General features: G+C 45.3%; 2 protein-coding genes across 3 annotated transcripts in view; both read left to right on the forward strand.

Annotated features, from left to right (window-relative positions):
- The window catches only part of Etf-QO (electron transfer flavoprotein-ubiquinone oxidoreductase), a 34,648-nt gene extending 30,168 nt beyond the window's left edge, over positions 1–4,480 (forward strand). For both annotated transcript variants that reach the window (XM_084600966.1, XM_084600965.1), the window contains exon 13: positions 4,164–4,480. In XM_084600966.1, the coding sequence (XP_084457092.1) occupies positions 4,164–4,327 (164 nt within the window). In that variant the 3' untranslated portion in view covers positions 4,328–4,480. The remainder of the gene's footprint in view (positions 1–4,163) is intronic.
- Positions 4,481–6,415: 1,935 nt separating this feature from the next.
- Xpc (DNA repair protein complementing XP-C cells homolog) lies at positions 6,416–18,723 on the forward strand. Its single transcript, XM_084600964.1, has 6 exons — positions 6,416–8,805; positions 9,126–9,351; positions 13,697–13,865; positions 15,891–15,984; positions 16,091–16,184; positions 18,420–18,723. The coding sequence occupies exons 1-6, from the start codon at positions 6,653–6,655 to the stop codon at positions 18,516–18,518; spliced, it is 2,835 nt and encodes a 944-aa protein (XP_084457090.1). The 5' UTR covers positions 6,416–6,652; the 3' UTR covers positions 18,519–18,723.
- The last annotated feature ends 4,233 nt before the right edge of the window (positions 18,724–22,956 follow it).

Here is a 22,956-nt window from a genome sequence, read left to right on the forward strand (position 1 = left end):
CAGTTTATGCCTCTGTTATCCCACGCATACTCATTAGCATGCGGTCCTAAGCTACCACATTATGTGCGAGATCACCCGACACAGATATAAATCGCCACTTTAACCCAGGCATATGAATGTGCCTGACCCGAGGTCCAAGGGTCGCAGAAAGTTCAATTCCGATCTCACCGTCCCATGTCCCATCTCCAGCTTCTGCCATATCATGGGGCCTCGTAAAAACAAAACACTCTGACCAATCATTGCCTGGCCATGTCCCAGAGGCATGGTCACGATTTTTTACTCACAATGCCGAGAGTGGAGCCTTTATTGTTGTCGCATTAACATGGCCCAGCAGTATGTGAACGGGTGGTTGTTAGAATTACAGCGAACTATTCTAAGCCACGTTGGAATTGGAGCAGCACTGTGGTGTCCACACTCGGATAGCTCTACGCAAACGTAGTAGGGGCTGTAGCTTTCGAATTGAGCAGTATGAAATATGTGTATATTATGGCTTACATGTTGTTGTGGCATAAGGGGTGGTTTACCTCCACTAATAAAAGCCCTTAAGTGATGCATACGATTACCTCTTCATATGCTGAACATAGCATCAGTTTTCTTTACTGTACCACTAGGCAGCGAAATGTGGTAGAATCGCAGTGAAATGCTAGTGGCTGGTGAGATCACAGCTGATCCGAATTTGTAAAACTCCTTGGCAAAACAATATATTTTGTATAATGTGCAAAATTTCGACAGTTTCGAAAACTCATCCTTGCTTCTAGCGACTATGTATGGTATGAATTTGTGAGTCACTTGACTGCATCCTTGAACACCAATTGCTGCTCAGGCATTGCCAGTGCCGCAGTTGCCTCTTGTCCGATATGCACCGTGAGCAGCAAACGGTAGCCCGCTGCCCATACATTGCTGATGTGAGGATGCGAGCAGTGAGCAGTTGCATGCAATCACAGGTAAATTGTGTTAGCAATAGACAGATCTACATGAAAGTTTTAGTTTTTTCCATGCCTCTGCATACGCATTTTTAACGCGATAATGTTAAAGGCCTCGTCTCCAAAAAATTCGGTGTTGTTGGCACTGTGAGCAAAGAATCACCTAACAAAGCCATGGCGGCTTTGATAGGTGCCGGTTGGCAAATGACATGGCCGCATACTGTTTAATCAGCAGGCTGTGCTATGTCAAGAGACATTATAACATAGCAGGAGCTACCAACCTGGGCTTTTAATACCTTAGGTGCCGAGTAAGACTTGCAGTTCCTAGGCCATGCAGGCATGTTTATCTCGGGCCAGCCCGAAAGCCCGTACCCAGCCCGACCTGTGGGCTGGGCTTAGGCTGCTCGCAAGCTTTCTCACTCGGACCGGGCCCGGGCCATGTATATGGGTCTCGGGTGGGCCGGGTCAGACAGCCCGGTCACGAACACACGCAACTTTTGCGAAAGTGCGAATACGGCCATAGTGCGATAAGCATCTGGAATGCACAAAATTTTCCCGCGTCCACTCCACGCAAGTGCTTCCGAGTTCTTCCCCGCGTGGATCCGCCTTTCCTCCCAACCTTCCCGCCGCGAAAGGATCTTTGGTAGTCTTCAGTGCCGGGCAGAGGGGTCGCTTGTCGGCTATTTAGTTTAGAGTTTCGCTTCTCTGCTTGGGTAACCCCGGCGCTGATGTTTAGGTAACCGTTTCAAGATTTGCGCCTGGCTGCCGCCTATCAAACGTCTCTGTTGTGGCTTACTCCTGCCTCGACATGGCCTTTATTGAAGCGGGATATAGTTCAAAGCATCTGTGGTGCAAGAGTTTCCTGTTGTTTCTCTTGCTGTGAAAATTTTACTTGAAAGACACACGGTGAGCCAGGCGAGCTCACCGAGTACTTGGCCACAAAATGAACCCCTTGTTAAGGTTTAAAGCTAGCGCACTTTTGGAGAAGCAATCAGGCTGCTTACCGAAAACTCTCTTTCCTAGAATGTGTTAGTCATTCCAGCCACAAGTTACAGCACCGAAAGAAACTTAAGCGCTACCATATTCATTATCCAGGAGCACTGCAATTGGTTCAGTTCTATGCATAACTTGTTTTTGCACAATAAGTTAATTCTACTTATGTGCTGTGCCTCTATGTATTAAGTAAATTTATCATTTCAAACGTGAGAATATAAATTCTTGGATAATCTTATCATCCTGAAATTATTTTTTCTGTATCATCGCTTCAACTGCAATTATAGCATGACGGGCCAGGTTGGGCCCGGGCCTTAAAATCTGAGCGCTGGGCAGGGTCGGGCAGGGCTCAAGCCCTTTCAGACATGGGCTGGGCTGGGCTCAGGTCTACAACGTCGGTCCCGGGCCAGATTGGGCCAAAATTTCAGCCCGTGCGCACCTCTAATATGTGCAAAATACTGTATTTACTCATGTAATAAATCCGCTCACATAAATAGCCTAGCCTCCACTTTTGTCACCGAGAACAGACTTCAAAAAAAAAAAGCATTAGGTGTGTCCCTCAGTTTCACGTCGTCATCGTTGCAGTCCAGTACGCCAAGATGCGGCACAGCGATAACATCGAGGCGTGTGTTTACCTTTTGATGTTGGCTCCCGAGTTCGCGATGATGGTGACTCACATGGCAAACAGGGCAGAGCGCCAAGACGCTGTACACCCTTGCAGGAAGGAGTGCCAGTGATGGCTTGTTCAGCGCGCTGCCCAAGCTTTCGCACGTCCGACTGTGCAAGCTTGTGGTCAATATGTTCGCTTTATGGCGCCGAGACTGGGGCGCCGTCCATTGCCACGAAATCATTGGAATGGAATGCAGTAAAAACCTTTTGAAACGAACAATAATAAAGGCCGGCATCGTGATCATGGCTGACCGCATGCTTTGTTGATGGATAGATGGATGGAAGACGGCAGACGTATATGAAATTTTGACTCATGCAAAAAATGTTTTGAGACACTTGGGACCATCTACATGTATGAAATCCTCGCTGGCCTCGCGCAGCAAAGCCAGATTCCTACAGTTCCTCTTAGGGTGCACTTGACCACTAGCTTGATGCCCTCTGTGCTCTTTCTGCTTCTCTGACAATGCCCTCTCCACCCCTCCTTCTCTGATAACATCCGCTGATGTCGGTCCGGATCTGTGTTGCCTGGCAGGTTCATGCCAATTAGGCAGCGAAATGGTATGATAACATCCATAATGCTGCATTTAGAATGATTGCGTCACAACTTTTATAGGAAAGAGACAAATCTGGCACGACACGGAGGTCTGCTAGTGATGAATTAACAAGCAAATGGCACACCAGAGGTGACAAGGGGAAAGAACTCTGCCACAGGAGTATCTGTTTTACTGCGGCAGCTGTGGCGCGATCGAGTCACGATGAGATATCTAGCCTTTATTCGCTCTCATTACGACATACTATGCCCTCTGCTACTTTGTACCTAACGAGCACACTTATTTTTTGCTTGTGATGCAACGTCCCTTCACTTGACTTTCTGTACCATTACTTCCGGCGGCATGTTCTGCACTACACGGGACATCTTTTGCCTTATAAAAGAACTTTTTCCTCGCATAGTGAGCCCTCCCACCAAACTGATATAAGTTTTTTTTGACAAAAAAAGTGGGCTCATGATGCAAATATATATGGTAATAGAAGCACAAATTAAAGGATTAGGGATTAAGCGAGGAGCAAAGTGTATTATACGCGAACAGAGATCTAGAGAAGCCACAGATGGAATTCATTTTTAAGACACAGCTTAAATGTCCACTCCAGTTTTTTTTTCTTTCCATTTTATGATAGGGATATTTTTTGCAACTGCATGGAACTTGCATCATTGACATTCTACTGTATATGTGCAGGTGCCAGCATCATCAGTAGTGGGTTGAGGTTGATAAAAGATGACTTGGCATTTTCTGTTATCCTCGGAAAGGATCTATCAGGCCAGCTGTGTTAGCAGTTAAAGGCCACTCCAGAATGTGGCATCTCTCTGCATCAGTGAGCCGACTTGTGTAGCATGTTGCAATTTTTGAATGAAACAGAAACATTGGTATCATTGGCTCTAATGCACAATTTGTTGGTCTTTTAGACACTTTGATTGCAGTCATCTTTTATATAAAAATATAAGGTAATTATTCAGGTGTTTTTTTTTCTACTGTTCATTGTATACAGGTTTGTCTCACTAAGGAAATTCATTTTCTGCAGGTGTCTACGAATATGTGCCCAAAGAGAAGGGTGAAGGCATGCGCTTGCAAATCAACGCTCAAAACTGCATACACTGCAAAACGTGCGACATCAAAGATCCAAGCCAGAACATCAACTGGGTAACACCTGAAAGTGGTGGGGGCCCTGCCTACTCTGGCATGTGAGAAGCCATCCACAAGGCTCTCTAACCAGCATAGAGACGTACTCACAAAAAGTCAACAAGGGAACAGTGGAAACTGAGCTAGGTGTATATTTGGGCTAAAAAATTATACTGCATGACGGTGTACAAATAAAGACAGTCATTATTTACATAAAAACACAGGTGTGAATGCACCAGTTTTTCTGGTGCTACTGGTCCTAAGCAATCCATGAAAGGCTTTTGCCTCGATCACCGTACAATGCTCCACTTGTTCTACATGCATACTTCACAAGAGCTGAAGGAGAGGCCAGCTCTCAATCATGGTCAGATCCTGAGCACTGACTGGTGTCTTCGTCTAGAAATGGCCATGCTTGGGCAAACCTTGTATGACACTTGCTTGACGTTAGCAGCCGACAGACCTGCAATCTGTGTTGCGGCTGCATTTGGGCCACAGCACAGATGCGACTCAGGAGGACATTTGAACACATTGTGCTTACTGAAGATGACAGCTGCATGGTTCGAAGTTTCAGCACCAGCTTTGTGACGAACCATGTAAAACAAGGGCACAAGTTTTGCACCACACTGGATGCTCGCTGTGCAAGCTCAATCCCTTCACAGAGCAGCAATTCTGTGACATTCTTTTCAAAGGGTTTGCACAAGTTTTTCCACATACAGCAAGCCACTGCTGGCGAACTACAGCTGAACGGTGCTAGTGAACCGTCGATATCGGCGAGTAAGCTGAAAAGCCGAAGAATTGGAATGGTGACCTGCTCCTTGTCCACTTGCAGCAGAAGGTGGGAGAGCATGCTTGTCTGTTTTAATACCGTAGAACTCGCTCGTTCTGACGACGAGGCAAAGGAGATTAGCAAGTTCACTACACATACGAGCAACCTTGCATCGTCGATAAAACTCAGGTTGGCTAACAAATCAAACATAAAAGTTTCGTTGAACTTTTCTGCACTCTGGCTAACCCTCTCGCAAAGAGTGTTGTCTGCGACTGACGCACACATCAGAGTTTCAGTCATGCTCTCGCTGAGACTACGCAAGGACAAAATAACAGCGTCCGGTACAGCATGCGCCATATCGCAATTTTTGCGCTTGTTCGCATATTCCCATAATAAGTTGAGGTGCGCTAGTTTGCCGTGCTCACTTTCTGAACCGGGCAATGGATGTATTCCATACTGCGATGATAACCAGGCAGCTCTATCTGAGCCCCACCTGAATGTTTTGATGTCTTTCGAGGGGCCGGCGACGGTGTTGGCATTAGGGCAGCTTGGAGCGTCGTCCGTCGACGTCGCCTCGTCGATGGCCTGCTTAATTCGGGTTTCAATACCTTTTCCGCGAAGCTTTTCCTCCAATGTCGCCTGTCGTATAGCGGAGTTGCGCAGCTCACCATCTTTAAATTCAATTTGTGCCTTCAGGTCGAGCCGTTCCTTAGCGAAAGCCTCAGACTGCGCTTTCAGCTCATCCTGCTTGCTGAGACGCGTATCATGCAACTCTTTGCTGAGAGATGCAACTTTACGCTGCAACAATTGTATCTGGCCGTCCAAATTATAGCTGAGGTCCTTAGACAGTGCAGGAAGCACTCCGTTGCTGGTGTCGCCCACATTCGTGGTGCTACTTGTTGGCTTGGACGTGGCTCCAGTCGCCTGCGTGAGACACAAATCAAACTCCTCAGCGGTGAAGTCGGCATCCGGAAAGTCGTCCTCCAAGTCATCCACTGCATCCAATCTAGGTCTCTTTGATGGTCTACAGTCATTTGTTTCAAGTGCTCTTGTGTGCACTCTGTCCACGTAGCGACTCATCTGAAAACAAACATCTGAAGGCAGCCGATGAGGAACAAAAACGTGTTCACAGCAACCTTGCTCGCGATCGCAGTCAAAGTGAACTATTAGCACAACTACTAATTTATATATCCTGGTAGTATGATTAGCGCCACAATATTAAAACCGTAATTGCAGTTTCACTAGTTATGCCAGTTTCACATATATTGCTCGATGTAAAAGGGCTGTAGCCTGCTACCGCTACTGCACTACGACTGCTACTGACCGTCTACTGGCTGTTCTTGGCTAAGTTTCCTACTTCTCTCTACTTACACGAGCCAATCCAATCCGGCAAGCACAATGCTTACATAATGCTTATTTCTTGTTGAAACATGTTGCGGAGCGCGAGCGCGGACCGAGTGTCAACTTTAGTGTGCGCACGTGCTCTGCTCGAATGTTTGGGTTTGTGCTCATGTGTAAGCAGTTGTTAGTGACCAGTGTTGTGACGCGTTGACGCTTAATATATTACTAAAGATCGTTTGCTGGTACTGGCGGCACACGCCGATTTGTCGTCGAAACCTGTCACAATGGCTACAAGACGGTCGTGCAGACTTCTAAACAAAAAGAGCTTGACTCCTGCATCCGAGCGGAAACCGAACTTTGGTGATATGGACATCGACGACGGTGAAATGTATGTATCGAATTCCTCCGCATCGGATGATGAATATAAGCCCCCGAGAAGAGAGCAAATTTCGTCGGATGAGTTTGAGGATGATGTTCCGCGGGCGAAAAAAATCAAACACAAGGACGTAGAACCCACACAGGTTTCAGAAAGTTCTGGTGATGAACCTTTTGAACTTGAAAATTTGGAGGTCAATCTGTCTGAAGGCGGTACGTCTAGCGACGAGTTCGATGACAGTAAAGACGGCGTCAGAACTGAACAGCAAACGAATTCGAAAAAGGTAGCCGCATCAAAAAGGCAATTTACGCAAAAGGTTAAAATTCCGAAGCTCACGGAAATAAAAAGGGCCCCGAACATGTTACTGGCGAGCGAGAATTTAAATCAAAGGTCTGTCGAAAGAGGGCTTCATTCCCACGGTTTGACCGGGGTGCTTAAACCTTCGCTTGGGCAAACACAAAAGCAAGCTTGTATTAACGTTTCTGGTCAAGGCTCGGGAACAGTATCATCCAGGGCCGAAAAAGTGGAGGCCAAAGAAAAAGAGTGCAAAGGAAAGCCTGCTGAACACTTGAAAGATGTCATAAGTGCTATGTTGCTAGAGAACGAACCGCAGGCGTCATGTTCTTATACTCTGTCTGACCCGCCCAGCCCTAAGGAAAGCAAAAGGCGTAATAAACTGGCAAAAATTGTGAAAAAACCTGATTCCCATCGGCAGACACGGTCACCAGTAAAAACAAGGAGCCGACAAGGTCGTGCTGCACAAAATGTTGATTGCCCTGCATTGACTGACAGAAATAAGAAGCATGCAGACAAAATCAGCAGTGCCTCGCGCTCATTACAAAAATCTATGGGGAAGAAGTTTCAGAAAAACAAGCTACAGTTCAGGGGCAAGGTGGGGCAAGAAACCAAGCACGAGAAGAGTGATAGCTCAAGTGAATCAGATTGGGAGGAGGTGCCCGAAGAGAGAGACCTGAACAGCTATGCACCAATGGTGCCTGAAAGTGGCATCACGATAACACTTCAGCAGCCTCTGATGACTGGAAAGCACAAGAAATCGAAGTTTGACCCAGTAGCTGAAATGAGGCGGCGCATCAACCGTGTGCGCAAGGAAATCCATGTTCTGAAACATAAGGTTCACCTTCTCTGCCTCCTAGCCCATGGATTGAAGCTGAACAGCCTTGTTATGGACCAAACATTGCATGGCGTCACACTTTCCTTGCTGACTTCAGAATTTTTGGCATACGCTGGCAAGCCGGTCACACTTCTTGATGTTGAGCGCATGACTAGGCTGTTCTGCAAAGTGTTTGTGTGCAAGCTGTGTGCTCCCTCTGGGGTTCGAACCCTTCATGACGACATTACAATGGCACTGACAAACAAAGTTGCACAGAGTGCTAGAGATTACGTACTTCTCTTCTTGGTAATTGTGAGATGTCTCCGCATCGAAGCCCGTTTTTGCATGTCACTTTATCCTGTGCCTCTTGATGCTGTGCGGCTCCTGAAAACAGACTCAAAACCTGGAAAGAAGAGTTCTGAACCAAAAGAATCCAGCAAGAAAAACATACCTAAGGTGTCTAAAAAGTCACCTGAAGAAAATGACAGTGACTTTGAAGAGGAAAAACCAAAGAAGTCAAAGGGAAAGAAAAAGTCCGCAGAGAGTTTCTCAAGCAAAAAAGGTGAAAAGTCAGGTAAGAATGAAGAAAAGAAGCTTGGAGAAATTGCGAATGACTGCATCGAGCACTGGGTCGAAGTCTTCACTCCTAAGGACTCAAAATGGATCCCAGTTGATGTAGTTCATGGGTCTGTTGGCAGCATAGCAGAAAACCATATTCGTGAGCCATTGTGCTATGTCCTAAGTTTTGATGACAGCAACAAGGTGAAAGATATCACAAAAAAATTTGCATCAGGCTGGCTTACATCGGTGAAAAAGAAGAGGATAGATCCAAAGTGGTGGGTAGAGTCTTTAAAGCCTTTTAGTCCTGCAGACTCGGAGCGCGAGCGTGTGGAAAATACCCAGATACAGTCAAAGCTCCAGCGACAGCCAATGCCTGCCAGCATAGCAGAGTAAGTTATTCTCTTGCATCATGTTATGCTCGATAATTAGGTACTGACTGAACTGTTATGATCGAACTTCTTTGTTATAACTATGTGGAATTAACGTCAATTGTAATTTGATGCTTTGAATGGAAGAGGGTTGAAAATGTGTTATGTGTCCATACAAGCTAAGCTTTTAGTTAGCTTAAGTGGCATTCAGGCAGATTAGAAAGCTAACGGAGCAGCTTGGAGCTATTCATACATTTCATGTTTTAATCTGTTTCTGTTTGCTTATTTAACTTACTAAAAAATTGACAGCAGTACACTTCATACACTGATGTCTGGTGCAGGTTTAAGAATCACCCCCTATATGCCTTGAAGCGACACCTACTCAAGTTTGAAGCCATCTACCCACCAGAGGCCCCAACTCTTGGGTTCGTGCGAGGAGAGCCGGTGTATGCTCGTGAGTGCGTCCATGTTCTGCGTTCAAGGGAAACTTGGCTTCGGGAAGCTCGCATGGTTCGGGTCAAAGAGCAGCCCTACAAGATTGTCAAGGCCAGACCCAAGTATGACAAGGTATGGAAACTGTCCTTTCTTTTTTTCATGAATATTTTTCACTGCCATCAAAAAAGTTGGAGGCACCCTGTGATCTCTTCTTTGAATGGCCTGCCCTCACACTTTAAAGGTGGTTTCATATCTTTCTCAGAGCAGTGCAAAACTATTAACCCTTTCGCTGTCGGACGTTTCTGGTTGTGACACACCCTCAGTGTCGGCTTGGTTTCAGGGAACGAGCATATCAGGGATTGAGCATAGTGCTTTATATTTTATTATGATTGCTATCCAAATAACATAGTCAACGGAATCTGCACATTTCAGTGTTCTGCAGGTGTTAATTAACATCATCATCATTATTATCCTGATTATAAATTAGATAAAGAAGTATAATATAAGAAAAAAACTGCTCGATACTTCTTGAGAGTCCGAATCTAAGCTCGGCTCGTATTTATAACTAAAAGAGCCATCGCTCCAGTCCGCAGTCAAAGGTCCCGTGCGGTCAGCCATCCGAAAGTACCCGCACACACAGAGAGCGCACTTTCGGTGGCCCGAACAACGGAGAGAAATGGCACATTGTGAAATAAAGATGACAGAGGGAGATGAAAAGAGGCTAAAACAACCTCCTTTGCTGCTGCTAGCCGTAAGCAAGGGCTCGGCAAGAGAGAGCGAAAGCAGTGATCAAGTCATGCGTCGACCTATTGGAGAGGCAACGGCGCGAGCCCCTGAAAATGACGCTTTGTAGCAGACACATCAACGTAATAAAAATAAACACCTGCAAACCTGCGGCAGATAGCAGAACAATCCTTGAGTCCATAACCGTATACACGCCGCATGATCACATAGCGAGATAGAGTAATGCGCACGGAGCAACCGCGCCCCCAGCAAAGAAGGAGGCGGGGGTGGGCGCAGTCACTCCATACTCTTGATTATATACGTATCAACACAACGTGGGGCGAAAATACGAACTTGTAGAAAGATATTACAGATGGCGCAGCCTGTCCAAGCGTGCTAGCTTCACGCTGAGGCACGAAGTTTTGAACACATGGTAGAGAACGTACCGGTACGTCGGTGACACTATGAGGGAGGAAGCGCAAAAACATACTGGTACGTTCATGGCAGTGAAAGGGTTAAAGAAAAACATTCTCAAGGAATTCATATAAAATAGAAAATTCAAAATTCAGGTTGGTGTATACGCTACATTTTTCTGGCTCATCGATGTGAGCTGCTTCTGATTAGTACAGAAACTTCAGTTCGTGTAGCGAGCGGGTGCTGGCATGCCTTTGGCCCTTTTTCTCGAGTGACACATGGTGTGGCCAATTTTTTTGCAAGCGTGATGTGTCAGTGGCGACACATAAAGCTACACAGATGCTTGCTCACTTCATAGCTTATATTAGCCTACATCCCGTTTTGTTCCTTGAACTTCTGCTTGAGTTCTTTTGCATTACTACTTGTTCATCAGTTGCAAAACAGCAATCACCATTTATATTTGGTGATAGGCACGAAGGAGAAAGAACTAAATATATTACCTTTTCAAGGACAAGGTCGCACTGTGTCTCTTAGATGAGCCTGTTGAGTGTCAGCGCCGATAAGTCGAAGAGGGCACTTATGGCCTGTACCTGTATGTCCTCTGCTTGATCAACCCGATTATCCATGATGCGCATATCCTGGACAGCGCATCGGCCCGAATGAGTTGTGAGTCAGGAGCATTTGGCAGTGGGAAGACAGTTTCAACAATTGTACAAATAATGAATGTAGACTGATGGGATGGCATTCAAGCCTTTTTTTTAATTTAAATTGCAATTAGTGGCTGGTGGTCTCTTTCAAGGATGAGATTACAATTATACTCAAAATGACAAATCTTTTCATGACAAAACACCAGGCCAAAGCCTCCTTTTTTATTTGTGCATAACAGGTGCCTTAATCAGCAAGTGCCTTCGATGCATGGCCCACTGCTCACCATATTTCTCCATGTACTGCTGTGAGGCCTGTTAGTGAGGCATTAATGGAGATATTTGTAGCTTTCTGAGTGTCAAACACTGCCAGTACTATCGACTGCGACTGTGTTTTGTTCAACTCTGCAAGTTTCTCTTCATGAGGAAGAAGCCGTCCACACTCTGCGTCCTCATGTGTCATGCTGTGAAAGTTCTTTATCTTTGTTTTCTGTGCTAAGTTCGGTACATTCTTCCGAAAGATCATACTGAATTAGTGACACAGGGTCGTCTTATCTCTTGGAGTTGGCATGTGAGTGAAATTGCTGACACTTCTCGACTTTGGTGTGATCCCTTGTGCGCAGATGACATCTCCCAGGAAACAGACAGCACTTAGAGCAGTTTGACACTGGTCCTAATTAAAACTTTGACCCACTTTGTTCACTGCTTCAAGCGCATGACGAAACTTTTCTCACATTCTTGCAACCTCAGAAAAAAAGATAGTCATTGTAGACATGAACACCCTCAGTGGCTTCAAAGATCTGAGAGAGAACCCTCTGAAGCACTTCAGGTGCTTAGGCTATGCCAAATGGAAGCCTTGAAAACAGTAACAACCAAATAATGTTTTAAATGTACATATACGAGATGAACTGGAGTACAGTGGAATTTGGTAAAATCTGGCTAGAAAAACCAGTTGAGCTCCATTGTACAGAGTTAAGTGGTAGCAGTGGCTCCAGGAAACTGGTTCACGATGCCTTCCAACTTAACAGAGCTAAATCTCGACACTAAGCCGACCTTTTTGTTTGCTTCCAGACCTAGCAGGGCTTGCTGTGTGCTGTTTTTGACCATAAAAAATTTGCTGCTGCTGAGGCACTACTCATCTTTGGCTGAAAACTAATCATGCCAATATGCTTAATTACGTTTCATTGTAGCCTCGAAGTGCGATGGGGCTGGGCCAGACATAAACCTTCTTTTGCTCAGCTTCTCGTACAGTGAACAGGACAGCATGTTAGCCTAGGACTCAGCGTCTACTTTCAGATGTTGAGTTTGCTAATTGCTGCCACAGCAGCCAAAAACAGGGTGTCTAGCAACTGGAAAAAGTGGGAATAGTCAGGGAAATTTTATGCACCGGGAAAAATTAGCGAAATGTCAGGGAAACTATCAAAGTTTTCGCCAAGTCAGGGGAAGATGGGATGATATATTTTGCAGTGCATTTTCATTTCGAGCTGGCACACAGCAAGTATGTTATTCATGTAGATTTTTTTTTATGTCTCTCCAGCGCGCGGCAGCCGCGACTCAAGGCGAGGCGCAATATATTACTTTGATGCCAGCACATGGCTGAGCTGCCACAATAGAAGAACCAACACGCATGCGAGGTGGTATACTCAATAAAATATGCGGAAGCGCTTCGTGAGAGTAGTACGCAGCAAAAAGCAGGAATAACCACGCCGTCAGCGGCTGTGCTGCCAAACACGTGCACAGCCATATTGGATACGATTGGCTCGGCTGTTTGCGGGGTGGGCGGTCGCGTGCTCTGAGGCTGGCATCAGTGCGCTTTCAATCTTGATTAAAATGTTGGCATTCCTAATAGCCATTAACACTAATTGCAGCTTTTTTACTATTGTAATTTGCACAATATGAATAATAAATAGGTTTTCGGTGCGAATTACTATTCGTCTATGCTCATTATCATCAGCAGCTACATTTTTAGCCTCTTCACTCGTCAGGGAACTTGAGCTGAAATAATCTGAGAAAGCCTGGAAAAGTCGGGATTTCGGAAATTGGGGTTTAACAGACACCCTGCAAAACAAGCCACTCTGGCTGCAGTGCAACCGTGCTCATCCAGAGTGTCAAAAATCTCCCGATGACTCATCACTGCTTGATAATTGCTAGCTGCTTTTCCGGACTCTTGAACCATTGCCCTTGTGCAGCAACACTTCCAGCTTGAGCTTTGCCAGACATCTAGTGGCACATTGATATTAAATGCTTTGCTCCCCAGAAAATCCGGCAATATTGGCATCGTTGGCAAAGAATCATGGGCATGATGGGGAAAGTTAGGTGGGTGGATGAGTTTGAGAAGTGCAGGGGTGAAGTGGAGGCATCTAGCACAAGACTGCGTCGTTTGGGAAATTATGGGAGAGTTTGTTCTGCAGTGTGTTTAAAGTCTGGATGATGATGAGGATGAAGAAAATTCCATTTGTAGGATGGGAATCTAATGAAGGCATGACTGTGAGATCAGGTTCAGTTGTTTACATTTTCTCCTCAAAACACAGGGTTCCGCTTGACTACATTCTGCACAGTTTCTTGGCCTTGCTAATACCTGAAATTAAGCAGTCCACTGCCCATGTTTCATGTGCTCGCTTGCTCTTTGTGACAAGTTAGGCCTGCATCATTTTTGTTTCGTTAACTCTGTTTGCGTGTCTTTGGTGCAAATGCAGCTGTCTGGGCAGATCCTGAAAGAGCAACCCCTGGAACTCTTTGGCCACTGGCAGACGGAGCCGTACATGCCACCCATTGCCTTCAATGGCAAGGTGCCCCGTAATGAGTGGGGGAACGTGGAGCTTTTCAAGAGCTGCATGCTGCCAGTGGGGACAGTTCACCTCAGAGGTCAGTGGGAGCAAAGTCTTGTAAAGAGGACATGTGTGATTGTTTGAAGGCTGCCAGATTTTTCTACTGCAAATTTATTATTCATATTGGTGGAAGCGACAGCGAAACTCTATTTTGAAATCATCTGCCGTAAATTCACATTATTCAGTTTCAGCAAGATACTAGCTCCTTGAGGTCCTTGTTCTGTGTGAGACACTTCTTAATAGATGCAATGGTTGTGTGCATCGTTTCAGATGGAAAATCTACATCCCTCTGTGTCTAACTCGAACTGCATCTTGAAGCTGTTGTCCCATGAAGCTAATTTTCTTCTAGCTCGAAACTGTCAAGTGATGTAAGGTGAAAGGAAGAGAGCTGATTCGAAAATGGATTAGAAGATGGTTATTGTATGCAAAAATGTGCGCTTTATTTGGCTCTGGCAAAGTTAATTGCAATTGCCTCACCATTTCAGGGCATTGATTGTTACATGCCTTAATTAGCATTATGCTAGCGTGCACCTTACACTGTAGCTTTTAAGTGTCACTTGTGATGACATTCTGCTTCAAAGCGGCCAAGCTTAGCACTTGACTATGAAGTGGTGTGGCAGCCGAATGACATCACTAGGGCTTTTACAATTTGTATAAGCATACAAATTGTATGCTTATATCCATTTTCACTGTTGCAGGACTTATCCTGAAAACTTCCTGACTTGTTTTTACGGATAAATGGATTCAACGTAATGAATGTATATGTTCAGATTTCTACGATGATGCACAGATGGAAAAATCAGTGGGTGGAGAACACCTTAGTGGCAACGTAGTAGAAAGTTGTGGATGGCTTAACACACCTTAAGAGGGCAGTGTGGTAACAATGTATTCTGGATCCATTACACACAAGGATGAAAGTTCACGAAGACGATGACAAGCAATGCACATGGAATGTCAAGTTGCAGTGATGATGGTGATGGTGGCCCACCCTTTATAGCGGGTCGCCGGTTTAACTTCACAAAGCTTAAGCCGTGGCCAAAAAGTAAAGAAAACCACATAAAAAATCACTGTAGTTGCGGCCGCGGCACAGGGATGTTGCTCCTTGCTGCTCACCACCAAAACTCCAACCGTCTCTTCGTAGCCACGATTGCGTCCACCGAGGCTGCCTCTCTACTTGCAAGCCTTAAGCCGAGTGCTTTAGGTAGTGACATCATACGGGCAGGCGGAAAGATAGCTGGACACTCGAGTGCCACGTGGTCTGTTGACTCCTCTGCCAACCTGCAGGGGGCGCATACAGTCGTGAAGCCAGCCGTGAATCCCACTCTCCACTTGCGTGTACGTAACACTCCTGAGCGTGCCTCTGTCAGCAAACCACTGCCGTGCGAATTATCACACCACAGCTCCTTTCGGATGGTGTCCTCCTCTGCTCAGTACAGGTCCAGTGACACTTTTTCCCCGGAAGATTTCTTCCATTCTTCCATTAAAAATGTTCGTTTCGCTCACAGATTTGCTCTTGTTTAGCATTGCAATGCTGCCTCTTGTTTCTCCTCCCAGTTTAGAGGGTAAGATATGTAACAAGCCATTTTGATTATTTCATACTCATCATTGTACCATGTCTCTCTAGTATAGTTAGTTGCATCAAATTAGAATTCTGACGTTCCAAGCAGGCTTGTGATTCCATTGCTTTTCTGTAGAGCTGACTGAATATAGATATGCAGGCATGAGCTGACATGTCTGTTACTTGTGCGTCAGGAACAGGAACAGCGCTTGTTCCTGTTGTTTCTTCCTGTCGTCCCCGTTTGTTAGCGCTGTTGTTTTGGATAAAAGGAAGCAGTATTAAATTTTTCGGTGTTTGCAACATGCTTGTTACACTGTCTTATAGTCCGGAACAGTAGCTACGGGAATGTGTGGGCACTATTGTTACATGCTGGTGGCATTTCAAGCCATCCTTGTTCAAAGCATTCTTGGAATTATGGCAGAGAAGGTGTTGCTCTTGTTTTCAGCGCCTATTTTCTGGAGTAGATAGGGTTACCATTGCTGGCTTTCTATGCTTTTGATGCAGCTCCTGGGTTGGCTCGTGTAGCTGCCAAACTGAACATCGACTGTGTTCCAGCTGTTGTGGGCTTTGAAGGCCATTGTCGGGGTGTCCATCCTGTGTGAGTAGCCAACCCTGCGATGCCGTCGAAATTGGGCTTCCTTGAGCCAGTTTTTATGGTGGGGTGAATGGACTGAAATAGAATTGAATGGTGCTTGTGCCTCTAGGTTTGATGGATGGGTGGTGTGTGAGGAATTTCAAGACACCCTGATGGCTGCTTGGGAAGAGGAACAGGCCAACATCAGCAACCGTGAGGAAGAGGTACGGCTGGCATGTTTGCTTAGCCCTGCTAGCCAGGCTTGCATGCTTTGAAATATATTGCAGACAGAGAAAAGAAAAATAATGTGCTTTCCTTATATAGTCTCATCTTGATAGGTTTACCTAAGGGCGAACCAGCAGTTAAAGCTATAGTTATTTTTGTCTGAAGTGCTGCCAGTTCACCGAGCTGTGTAAATTCTTATACTGATCTCATAACTGTTTCTTATGACCTAACTTATATAGCTGCAAAGTAACTGCACTTAACACCCTCGTGAAATCATCCCTAGGTCGTTGAATGATTAAGCAGACAGCACAGAAGTTTTTCTTGTGTCCTCAGTGCAGTTCTGTGCAATGAATGAGCAGTCAATTTATTTCGTACTGAGGAAAACAGTTTACAATTTAAGGCCTGCCAAAGCTTCATAGGGCTTGTATGGCAGCACCTGGCCTAAGCTTATTTTTACCTTAGCTTATCTTTTTTCTTTAATGCTCAGTAATTCCAAAGGCATACATATAACTGTCAAATCCAAAATAACTGTCAGAAACTATCGCATATTGTACACATAAAAATCAAAAGGTTTATTTCACTACTCACTGTCCTAAGATTCATTGGGCAAAAAACAGGACCATTTTATTGTCATTGATTATGAAATGGTGAAGGGATGAGTGATGGCATTCTCAGAAGTGAAAGCTGACAAGGTCAACCTTAAAATTTATTCACCTATTTTCCTCAGTCATTGCACCATATTACAGTATTTTTTCGCGGAAAATTGGTGCGAAGTTAGGTGGTGCGATAATTATATGGGGGAATTTTTCGAGTAAGTGCTTTGGAGTGCTAAAAGCAAATTTACGTCAGTTTGAATCGGGGTTTTCAGGCCAGCTATTGTAAATATAAACCAAAACATTACTTTCAAGCAGAACTTACCTTTGTTATAAATGTACAGGGTCACCAAAAGCATCAATTGCTAAAGCACTTTATTTGCCGCACCCAGCCTAACCATCACTCCCCGCATCCTGTGGTATAATGTTCACAGCAGACCATGCAGTTCTATCCTTGATCAGTCTTGGTCCGAGTCCGTGCTGACACTGCAATCGCTACCTCCAGTAACACACACAGAACTCGACACCGAAGTGCCTGTTGGCAGCGCGGTTGCCGTGTTCTAGCACATACTCAATAGCTTTTAGCTTAAAAACAGCTGTACAGCTTGCGTACTGCCCCATCGCTATGTGGCATTAAGAACACGACAGACGGTGGGACAAAACAAGTAACATGGATGGAACGAAGGAACAATGACGAGACACAGAGTTACCTCTCAAAGTGGTGGAACATACATAGTGACTCAACGAACATAACCTATGATGATGATATATTCAAGCACGCTATAGCCTCCTGGTAGCACAGACACACAACTAGGCCAGCTAGTTCCAGTAGCACTTTAAAGATGGCGCTTGCTACTTCTAGCAGACGACTCTTGCAGTGGTAATTTTGGTGGTGTGATGATTATGCAGGGGAAAAAAATGAAATGTTTGACAGCTGTTAGAGGTATGTGAGTAAATACGGTAACATTGCTTTTGGACAGAGGAATGCAGAATTGGCAACTTCCAACTTATGTCTGCTGTTATGGTGACACCGAGAGGGCAGTTCTTTTCATTTTTAAAACATTTGTGCAATCTGCCAGAACCACCAGAAGTGTTATGTGCTCACAGTTCTTGATGACTTTATCCCAAGTGTTATAAAAAAAAAAATTTTGACTGAGGGATCGAAACTTTTTGCAATCTTTCCTTAATGTAGAAAACGCTTGCAGTGTTACCTTTATGGGAGACTTCCTGTGGCATAAACAATGTCGTCAGTATCACAAGCTGCTGCAACCAAAATCGAAAAGCATTAAGGAAATGCCGAAAATTGTTTGCCTCACTAAATTTTTTTAATGAATGCCTGAAATATAGTTTCCTTACGTTAGAAACGAGAACTAAATGACAGCAGTAATTTTTTTCTGTTTCATCAGTGCTTAGCTGTGCGCACACTCCTACAGTGCTTCCACTCCCCATTTCGCAGTGTGACATAGTTGCAGTAGTTCGCCTTCACCGATGGTCCTTTGCATTCTGAGGATTCTCCACCTTAAGAAATACGCAGTGAAGCAGGACTAAGGTCCTGAAACCAGTTACAAGTATTTGAGCTTAATATTGGTTGTGTGCTGAGTGCTGTACAGCTCAAAAGATCGTTTCACTTGTTCTTTTCAGAAACGTCTGAAGCGGGTGTATGGTAACTGGAAGAAATTGATCAAAGCAGTTCTCATCAAAGAACGGATACGGACAAAATACATGAATGATGATGACTGATACGTTTAACCTTGTTTTTGGTTTGCTGTTTTGTTATCTACCTCACCTCTGCACTTGCCATTGTTCTTGTTTTATTCAAACATTCACTATTGCTGCTTGGTCTCTGCCATATGCACTTCATGATGCTCATGACAATACAGATATCAGGGATTAGTCATTCTGTTCTACTCAGTTATTTAACAGAGCAATAAATATATTGTTTTCATTAGGTGCCTGATGTTTTCTTGTAATGCAGGGATGAAAATGCTGTGCCATTTGCACCAATCTGTGCCATTGCATTAAGCCTGTTCTACATGCTACAAAAGAGTAGTTTTGATGTTATTGTACCAAGGCTGCACCACCAAAATACTATTGCAGTAATCTAGAGCTGAGGAGAATGCAATAAACTCTGGCTGCCTCCTAACGTGGCAGGCCTGGCTGGTTCCTTCACCTGATGTGGGATAAGATGATTGGTACAATCCATCCCAGTCACGTTTTGCCTTCTAATCCTTTGTGTTACTTTTAACACGTGTGCGTGTTTTGTAAGCCTGCTTTGGCAGCGCAGGCAGCACAATCCTAATTGAAAACTGCGAATGCACATGTAAGGCAAAAACTATCACTAAGCGGCTCAAATGGAGCTTTATTTCAGACCTGCTAAATTTTTTATGCTTTTGTGCAACACCTCACATGAGCCGCAAGTTAAATCAATGTAAGATCGCGAGAAAGCTTTTGGATGTAGTCAGGCAGGTCACTTGCTCCGCCCCGCTGGCATTCTCCGACGAAGCTTGATTACACTTGACAATTCCAGATTAAATGAATTTATTTTCACAATTGTGCACACTTCATTTCGCGCAGAGTGCGGCTTCTCAACACGACACGAGTTCAATCTCCGCTGTCGTCCAAGACTCCTCTCTGCGTCCATCGTGTCCCCTCCAAACCCTTTCTCCCTTCAAGAGTCCTCCTCGCTGGGTCCATGGCTGCTTTTCGTTGTTCCAATACCTTGGAAATTCTAATAGTTCCTAGAAGCCGGCAACCGTCGCAGCTAGCCTGGTGCCGCAGCAGCACAACATGTAGGCTCCCTAGTTGCAGCAGTCGCTCCCAGCCACGGATAGTGGTTAGCTCGAATGACATGGCAGTGCGTGTCCAGGGAGCCAATATATCTTCCTCATTGCCGCCCTCCCAGCGCCGGTCCTCCGGTCTCCACCGCCACCTCGCTGCCCTGGTTTTGGGCATCTTTTGTCCATCAGCACTTGCGAGTTCTGTCCTCGTTACTGCCACCAAATGGTAATACCTACCAGAATATGCCAGTGATTATACTAGTCTCCTGCAACAAGCACTCCCTTTAAGGAGCCCTCATTGAGGTAAGCATGGTTTAAAATTTGACCCCAAGCACCATAACCGAGTTTTCAATAATTTGGGTAAAAAGCTTTTCATTGGTGCCGAAGACAGGTTGTCGAAAATGCCAGCAGACTCCCTTTTACTCGAGTGAAAATAAGCTTCTTGAAAGCATTGACAAAGTAAGATAATCGAAAAAAAGACTAAGAATTGGTGTTTTAACCTTGTATTCTCACCTGTCATAAGAAATGCCAACAAGTTCTGAGCTCGCTTCTAAGTCTACAAAAGAGTGATATGAGAAAGCATTCAACTCGATCGAAAATATTTCCAAGGAGCAACAAATATTTGAATGCATTTTCAGCATGCGTTCTTTTAGGGCCCCAATCTCTTTTAATTGGATGGCCTAAAGCTTTGCTAGCGCTTTCTTCATTCACTTGTCATTATCATACAATATTCCACAGCCAATTCCACAACTACACTTGCATCGTATGTCATATTCATTTTCTGTCTACCCTTATAAAGGTCACCAAACTGTCTAGTGGGAATATTTGTGCCCCATTTGAAATTTGCTGCTTCTGTTTTCTCTGATGCTGTTTAATAGTTGGTGATTTTTAGCTTTCACTTTTATGATATTTAAGCAACAATAAAAATCATTCCTGTGTCTAAAAAAGAGGGACAAAGCTGTGGTAAGTACAGCCTTTGTCAAAAGTGTAGAGCACGGGGAGTCCGCTTCTGAGCCGTGTAGTGGCGCCGATATAGCACTAGTGGAGGTCTTTCCCATTGTAGAGGGTAGGACAAAAAATCATCTTACCACCGAAAAATTCGGAACGCTGGAAATGCATTACAAGCGGCACGAAGTGACTCATAAGCAGACCCCCTGGGCTCTACACTTTTGACAAAGACTGTACATATACCTTTTGGTCTGCATACTTTATTTGCCTGCTACAAGTAATAAAAAGCTACTAAGTGCAAAACAAAATAATTACATAAGTTAAACATACTGAAAAGTGTCAATTCAGTTCTAGTTTGGAAAGTTCTGCTAATATTGCTTTGCATAACTGACTATAATAAATTGTGAGTGGGCAGTTTGCTGGTACTTTATTTCCATACTTCATTAATGCCTTTGCACAAATAATTGCAACATTTTTTTATATTTGTCATTGTTGAAATAAGGCATAACTGGTTCCGTACCAGCTTCACCATTGTACAGAGCAGTATGCACGTTTGCTTCTATTTTAATGCGAAAGCCTTTCTTTGCTAATAAATAAATTGGTTCACAGTTTCTGTGGACACCTGACCCGTGCCGTAAGGAAAGGGAGAAAGGTGGGAATGAAAGTGGAAAGGAGGAGGAGCCGTGGCGGAGGACGTGCGCTGACATCGCACAGTACACGGATGCCTCTTCGTTTCGCCTCCATCGAAGCGCAGCCGCCGGTGATCGGGATCGAACCCGGGGTCTCTTGGCTCATGGTCAAAATCTCGCATGTGCGATATCTGTTCGCGATGTTTTCTTGTCTAGCGTTGCTGCCATCTCCATGGCAACGTAGGGGGCGCAACGGAGAGCTGCGCTGCACTGTACAGCCAATTCCACATTTGGAACTACGCGCTAGAGAGCGGTGACCCGATAGAAAAAAAATTGGCAGTGAGAGGTACGTTTCCCTGCCTGAGCTTGTTTGGTCAATCATGCATGTCTAGCAATGAGAGACATTCGGTATACACATTTTTTATTCATTTTGCTTGACAGAGATGAAGACTTCCCAATGATCTGTTAAGTAGCCGTCTCAATTTTGTCTCCAAACGCAGACTCGTACATTGGATTACTCACCGGTGTCAAGTCTATTTGGTGCCACAGTCCCTCGCACACACTACACGTGTCCAAAGGGCGTGTTCACAGTCTTCTTTAAATGCCCGGGTCGCAGAGGCACTGTCGGAAACTCGAATGGAGTGATCAGCAACACGGCGTGCCTTCAGATCTCCGTCTGTTGGTTCCCGTTGACTGAACTCTTCCATAGGCCCCATCTCGGCGATTATGTTTAGTCTGGCATCACCGTTTGGCAAGGCGTTCCTCTCCGTTCGGGCGTCACCGCTGCCAACGTTGATTACTTGACCGCTGCTCTTCGCCTCGGCTCGAAGCGTACGTCCTGCGCGTTTGGATGTGCGCGCGCCGGCCAGAAGAAGTCTGCGCATGCGCGACGCGTCGTCCAACGCCGAGCGCGTTCACGACGCTCGCATCCGTCTCTTTCTCTATGGGGATCCGACAGTAACTTAAATTATGTTGCACACAAAGATAGCTGATTGACAGACTTCATGACCGCCATACAGAGACTGCAGAAGCGCCCTGGTAATGTTTAGGAAACTTGTAAAGAAGGTGACACTGCACTGACATAAACGACGATGAAGGCTGCTGGGCTCTTCGCCGATCAACTGTCGCGTGCACTGGAAGCTCGAATTGACTTGGTCGGACTCGAGATTGCTTCGCAACACGATTGCCTTGCGTCACCGGTCGCCGTCTCTAGTTCTTCGAACAACATTCGGTGCGCGTCCTATTTCCAACGTGCTAGCATCGACCAATCAGCGGGCGCTCTGCGTCTATGTATTCCGGAGCGGGTCTGGCGAGCCTTCCAAGCATGTTTTGAGCAAAATGGCGGATTTCCACCTCCGTGGAAGCGCGTCGTCCTGCACTGGCAGCCAAATAAATGAAGTAAACAACGAGCTGCTTTTCGCCGCCATCGAACGATGACAACCGCTATGGCTTGCGAGCAACGCGCTTCATAAGAACGAGCTGGTAACGGCGGCTGTATGGATAACAGTGGCCGCGGAATTTGTGCCGGAGTTCCCGCGCGAAGGTAAGATTCTGAACGTGATCATTTGTTATTCATGCGTGTATATTCGTTATTCATGTTGTGTATATCAAATATGCCATGTGTATGTTCTTGTGTTTTCATCACAGGTTGTAAAAATGCTGCGGAAGCGGTGGAAGAGCCTCCACAAGTTCCGCCGATTATGCAGCGCGCGACATGGCGCGTACCGCGCCATGCGCTTGGAGTTGTGTACAGCTTTCTTTGCGCGCCGAGGCGCAGCGCTCACTGCTCAAGCGCGCACAGCGCGTAGGACGCAGAGGTACCTA

This window comes from Amblyomma maculatum, chromosome 4 (assembly GCF_055883805.1).
Source record: "Amblyomma maculatum isolate TAMU_Amacu chromosome 4, ASM5588380v1, whole genome shotgun sequence".
Lineage (NCBI taxonomy): Eukaryota > Metazoa > Arthropoda > Arachnida > Ixodida > Ixodidae > Amblyomma > Amblyomma maculatum.